Below are 7206 nucleotides of genomic sequence, written 5' to 3' on the forward strand. Positions count from 1 at the left end.
GGAAGCTTAAAAGGTAGACATCCAACCTACAAGGGGATGATAGAGTTTTTTTTTTTTTTTTTTTTTTTTTTTTTTTTTTTTTTTTGCAAATAAGTTATTGTAGGAGAGAGCAAAATACAGGAGGCATATGTGGTGTTTGATGATAACTTATACAAGAAGTACGTATGTAACTTGTTCTTTCCTTCCAAGGAAACAAATATACATTAGTAAATTTTGAGCGTAGCATCAGTTTATTAACCCAAAAAAAACTATGTTATATGATCAACTTTGTTGTGCAATATGTATTTTAATACATATAAAAAAATACATCTAACCCACTATTGATAATTTTTTGGACATGAACCTTTGGAAGATACAATTCTTTGGGACAACAAAACAACAAAATAAGCACCTTCATTTCCATTGGAAAACATTAAAAAAAGGACTTGATTAGAATGGCAAAGTAATAGGGATGAATGAGCAAAGGACTTCATGTCCATTGGAAAACATTAAAAAAAGCTACAAGTGTAAGTCCATTGAGTGATAAAACTTAGAAACTGCCACCTAGAAGGATATTTATTTATGTAAAAACATACTAGAAATAAGCTTGTGACTCTTGGTTTTTGGGATATTAGCCATCCTCCAGTACGTTAGACTTCCTTTGAGAGAGAGCTCTGAAGTATCGTTGCTCATCTAATGAAAGAAATAGATTAAAATTTTGAAATTGATTGCAGAAAACCAAAATATGAGTTATTTATCATCAAAACATGATCAGTTTAGTTACTATCAGCTCTACATAAAAAAATAACTACATAAGAATCATATCTACCTTTAAAGTGGGCGCCATCTCCAAATAAAGACTCGTCTGACTGTATACGCATATCAATTTCAGACCGCAGAAATCGCCATATGGTTAGGATGTACTCCCCGGTTGTTAACTGAAACAAAGCAAGATCTCCACCAATAATGTGAATCCAGGACTTATAATAACCCAATGCATCTTCTTTTTCATCCGCATCTCCATCATCATACACAAAACTTACCCCACACTCAATATGAAATGGTTTTAGCCTCATGCAAATAGTAATATGATCACCACATTCCATCTCATTCATCCCAAACATCCAATGGCTTAACAACGTCAAACTCTTTCCAATGACATCGACTCTGCGGATGTAGTGTTGGTATATCCAGGTGTGGTTCTTTCTTATATTACGGATTATTATCACTGGCAAATAAAAGAATTCATAATCCAAAAATCAAGATGTCAGCACACAGCATAAATTCAATCCTTTCAGCTTTTTCGGAGATGATGGGATGGTAAGTGACATTGATGACCCTGTGCGTCTCTCTACAATCCAATTCGGCATCTCTTCGCCTCCATAAATTGTGCTGAATATTCCAAACTCATAATACATCTACCAAATAGAACAACCTTCATTAACTATATATACATGCATAATCATACAAAGTCATATAGATAAATTTTCCCAAACCTGGATTTTAGATTCCTATATTCTATCCTCAAGAAAAGTTCCTATGCACCTTCCGACAACGAAGTCTAGCTTAGCCCAGCACAAACTACGTAATACATTTTCCTCAACACCATTGGTTGGATTTTTATCATGCCTTTAATTTCAAATGATGAAGGTGCTAAGATCTTCCAGTCTACTAAGAACAAGAGTGGGGACATTTGCGGATCAAATACAACTTTTTGTAGCAAATGCTTATCAGAGTCGAAGTAGAGGTCCAAATACGTTAGTGTGTGGAGGATGCTCTAATGACGTCAACATATTACAGTTTACCATACTAAGCCAGTTAATCCTAGGAAGGCTTCTGACACACCTAGGCAAGGAAACGATAGGATTACCGTCTAAATATAATCGTTTTAACATGGATAGCCAACTGAAGTCCATAGGAAAGGATTCGGTAGACAAATTATTATTCGCAAGGGACAACTTCACTAAAGATCTTGGTAAAGAAATCGTAAAGAACTTGAAATCACTTGGTATACCCTTGAGAATGTCGTCAGCCTTGAGCTTTTCCGTTCAATCCATATCCCTAATCTTAATTCGAGATTCACCAACACTACATCCCTTTAACAACAATGTTTTAACCTTTTTTAAAATTCCTATGGTTCTTGGTAGTTTTCCAAGCTTGTTGCAGTAGCTTAGATTGACATGCACAAGTTCATCACATTGTTCAATTGATTTAGAAACATCAAGCAAAATAGTACAACCTCTAAGTACTAAACTCTCAAGCCTAGGGAGATGGTCAAAGCCACCAATACGACTAAATTAAGAATCTTCAAGGATCCAAACAATCTTTTGTATTCTGAGCACAATCCAATTAAGTGTCGAAACCGACATAAGTTAGAATTACAATGAATGTTAATATGTCATCAACTCAAAATACAAGAGTAACAAATAGAGATAAGTTACCTTTAGCCTTTTATGAAGTCGTTGTGGATAACTGTAAAAAATCCCAAATGATTCAATATTGCTATATGTAATAACGTAAATTTTCAAAAAAAAAAAAATTCATTTTTCCAACAGTCAAAATTACATTTAAAAACATTCTCAAAAAGTATTTCACAATTTTTATCACTCAAAACATATTCCCAAGATCATAGAAAATATCCACTTCGTGTGTACGGTTCACGCCGGCGCCTTCCCACGGTCGTCGCTAGTACCAGAAACACATAACACAATAACTGTAAGCATAAATGCTTAGTGAGTTCCCCAAAATACCGCATACAACACATATGCCACTGGAGGCTATAGCACGACCCTCCGGTCGATGTGTCTCAGCGGGACCCTCCAGTCCCGTGGCTCGTTGGACCCTCTAGTCCGGTCATAGGGCCAGAGGGCCCGGTCTGAATCGTTGGACCCTCCTGTCCGGTCTATATCGTTGGACCCTCCGGTCCGGTCTTATCAAATCATACAATATACATATATATCACATAGCACATATTCTCATACATAGCACATAAGACCCTCTAGTCCACACATAACACCACTCTGGGTAACGTATAGATAGAAGACTCACCTCGTGTAACTCGGTATCTCAAAAATCTCGAACTCTGTGAAATAGGACCTAGCCTCCGCCTAATCATATAAATATACACTCGATATCAACATATTACCCCAAGGCAGACCAGTCCCTCTAATCACTCTCAGGAAGGGCAAAAGACCATTTTACCCCTTTCTTGACTCAAATACACTAAAATTGACCAAACCCTAAAAGTCAACAAAAGTCAACCCTCCGGGTTACGCTGCGTGTACCAAACATGTACGCTGGGCTTACCCGGAGCCTTTATAGGATCGGGGTACATGACCCCTTACGCCGCGTGTACTGGGATTACGCCCAGCGTAACACCTAGTTTTTTTATCCAACTCATTCAGACCTTAATCGGTTAAGACAATCGTCCAAAATCCAGATCTGACTCCTCTTATACGACTTAATCCATAAAGTCGAGACCTTTAAGCCTTTGCATGGCTGTAAAGGTCACTTTCTGCTCAAAACACCTTTCCTCTTTCCATATTGGGACTATAACTCATGCATGACACTAGATCCACGACCAAGACTGGATTTTTATGAATCCTCAACACAATACACACTAGATAAGGCCAGATCTAAGCTCATGGAGACTATTTGCACACAAAGTCTCAAACTTTGAACGAAAAACCCTAAAAATGGTCCAAAAAGCAAAACTTATGAGGAACAAGGAAAGCTCTGAGCTTTTTTACCTCAAATGGGATCTCCAACCTCTGTAGAACATGGATCTACACTTGTTCCTCAACTTCTAGTTCCAACAATGGCTCCTTCTTCTCCTTCTTCACCTTGAAAAAATAACTTCAAAATAAAAAAAAACACCCACAAGCTAAAGCACGGATCTCAGCTCTCTAGGGACTCACTCAAGGGGTTATGGTGGCTAGGGCAAAGGACAACATGTTTCTTATATAGTGCACAAGCCAGAAATTAGGGTTTGCATATGGGCTCACTACACCCAGCGTAACCCCTGGGTACACCCAGCGTACCCAGGCGAGTCCACGTCCAAAATAAGCGTGTGAGTACGCGCGGCGTACACCTTAGTACGCCCAACGTACTCACCAAACCAACATACAACTTAAGGGACTAATTTTGCCAACTCTCAAAATAGAAGGGTTATAAAGCTTACCTGGATTTCGGGTTGTTATACTATATGACATGTCAAGAGCAACCAGATTCTCTATTGGTAAGTCTGAAGGTATTGACTTCAAAGGGAACCCATGCATACACAACCATCTTAATTCTTTTGGAAAATTCTTATAAGAGTCGGTTATTTGCACATAATTTAGTTGAAGAAGCATTAGCCTATCCATCTTACTCAATGCATCTGTTCTCAACTCAAGTTTGCATTTATAATATATGACTATTTATCCAAATAATATATTTGTAGAAAATCGAAAAAGATACAATAGAAACTATTATGCACGAAAAAAAGGAGAAAAACAAAATGAGAAGGATAGCTAATGGTGAAGGATGTAGTCAACCTACAACACTCAGAAGTTGCTCTAAAATGGAGACAAACGAAACAAATATCAACGAAGATTCCAACAAAATGTCATTGATGCAGAGATAGCTGTTGGCCAACATGCTGGAAAAAGAGTGTTTTTACCAAGAATTCCTCTATGTCCGTCTGACGATGAGATGTTCCCATTCAAACTTAAGAGAATGCAGTTTCCAGTTCAGCATAGTTTCTCTATGACAATCAATAAAGCTCAAGGACAAACAATTCCAAATGTAGGTGTTTATCTACTCATATGGCCAGCTTTATGTGGCGTTGTCCAGAGGAATATCACGTGTCAATACCAAGGTATTAGTAAAGCCAGAAAAAACGTTTCATAATGATGGAATCTACACATCAAACGTTGTGTACAAAGAAGTGTTATGTGATTAACAAGGTACAATCAACAACTTATTATTTTACAATTTCTTCAAATATGTAATTTAGATGCTTATTCGATGTTTCATGCAGGGCTAGCAGATGAAGCAACATGATTGCAGATTGGTGTAGTTTATATATTGGACATGTTATAAATGAACAAAACTACATGGTTGCAGATTTTTGTTATTTATATATTGTAAAATCAAGTATGAACTATTAGATGAATTATTTGAAATGTACACTCAACTTTTGTCGTATTGTATGACTATGCACCTAGCAAGAAACTATATGTTGAAATGAACTATTCGACACAAAATAGTCTACCAAATAGCCGCAATGAATAGGTCACATCTAAAGGAAACCAATCATCACATTAAAACTATCTTCCGAAAGAAACTTTTTGCCGCCCGGCGCTTAGCGCGAGTAAACGGCTAGTAACTGTATAATGACATTTTTTTTATGATTTATGCAAAACCATATTGGTATTTAAGTTTGATGGTTTTGTAGAAACACAATGAAATTTGGTGGCCCATTAATGAAATCTTCTGTTACATCGAGGCTCTGCTCTTATTATAAATAACAAATATGACCTTCCACATTAGATGCTTATATGGTTAGAAGTGAAAATATGATATATTTATGTTGTCAAAAACTAAACTAAATAATAGCTTAATATGATATACTTTTGATTTTTATCTTTGGAAAAAATCTAAGTCTCCAATATGGCATGTTAGTTTTTTGGATTATGTTTTGTGGTTCTTACTAAAATCAATTTCCAGGCTAGAGGTGGAGCTTATTGATGAAATTGATAACAATATCTTCCGTAGATTGCACATATTCTCATAGTTTCCACTACAACAACTTATTGGGATTGACAATTCCATTAAAGTCGTCACTTCGTGGTTGAAAGATGCATCATCAAATACAATAGATATACTAACGATTTTGGGTATGGGTGGGATCGGTAAGACATCGTTAGCGAAATATGTGTATGTGCTACATTTTCATGAATTTGACACCAGTAGCTTCATTGAAGGTATCAATAGGAGATGTGTCGAAAAATCTAAGGGACCGCTTGATGTACAAAAAGAACTCTGTGATGACATTTCAAAATCAAGTTCAGTTCAAGTTCATGATGATTCTATATACACCTTAATGATAGAGCATGCAATAGGCCGAAAAAAAGTGATACTAGTTCTTGATGATATTGGTAGTCTTGATCAGCTAGATTCATTACTTAGAAGCAAAGGATTTCATACAGGAAGCAAAATCATAATAACTACAAAAGACGCATGGTTGACAGAGAGTTATGCACTTTTCAGAAAGAAGATTAAACCCAAGCATGCAATGTACGAGCTCAAAGGCTTATCTGAGATTAGATTCACAAAAAAATAATTGTTTTCATGCATTCATGTGCAGTGATCCTAAGGATGGTTATGAAGACGTGTCAAAAAAGATTGTAAAGTACTGTGAAGGACATCCAATGGCAATTAAAGTTTTGGGTAGGTCTTTACATAATCGAGATGTAAGTTATTGGGAGGGGTACATAGATAGGCTAAAGAAAAAAATGATTCCCCTATAAATAATGTTTTGAGAATAAGCTTCGACTCTTTACCATCAGAAAATGATAAGGAGTTGTTTAAGTATATTGCTTGTATTTTTGTTGGAATGGATAGAGATGTTACTGTAACAATATTAGAGGCATGTGATATAGAGACCAGGTCCGGGATCACGAAACTTATTGACAGATGCCTTCTTAGTATTGGATGGAATAAAGAATTGATGAATATTGAATTGATGATGCATCAGTTGGTTCAAGAGATGGGAAGATTCATAGTACGTAAAGAATCACTTGACAAGCCATGGGAGCGAAGTTGATTATGAGGTCATGAGTCATTCAATGTGTTGAAACAAAAAACGGTAGGATGCCATATATACTTGTTTAATGCATCTTGTATTTCTATATACCTGTTTATAACATTTTAAATTCCTTTTTCATCCCCTTTCTTTGTAGGGTACATAAAGTGTTCTAGGCCTCACCCTTGACATGAGAATGCTTGAGAAAGTGAAGTTACATGGACACTTATATAAACGACATACCTTTTTCTATATCTATCGGGTTTTGGTAATCATCACAGTTTTCGTTTCCCATATCTAGGGTCCTCGTTGAACACTATAATGGAAATGTTAAGAATAAGAATATATTATATCATCAAGAATGTAACATTTTGTAATGTAGACCATGTGATTTAGTAGTGATGTATGTGTGTGTTTCAAAAAGCAACACAACCCTTAAT

The 7206-nt window shown here is 36.2% G+C and overlaps 1 protein-coding gene across 1 annotated transcript; it reads left to right on the forward strand.

Annotated features, from left to right (window-relative positions):
* The first annotated feature begins 4188 nt into the window (after positions 1 to 4188).
* Positions 4189 to 6787, forward strand: LOC145063088 (disease resistance protein RUN1-like). The gene is made up of 7 exons (XM_079010681.1): positions 4189 to 4216; positions 4320 to 4372; positions 4421 to 4496; positions 4598 to 4764; positions 5756 to 6258; positions 6329 to 6451; positions 6586 to 6787. The coding sequence occupies exons 1-7, from the start codon at positions 4189 to 4191 to the stop codon at positions 6785 to 6787; spliced, it is 1152 nt and encodes a 383-aa protein (XP_078866807.1).
* The last annotated feature ends 419 nt before the right edge of the window (positions 6788 to 7206 follow it).

Source organism: Lactuca serriola, chromosome 1 (assembly GCF_051521515.1).
Source record: "Lactuca serriola cultivar US96UC23 chromosome 1, Lser_US96UC23_V15, whole genome shotgun sequence".
Taxonomy (NCBI): Eukaryota; Viridiplantae; Streptophyta; class Magnoliopsida; order Asterales; family Asteraceae; genus Lactuca; species Lactuca serriola.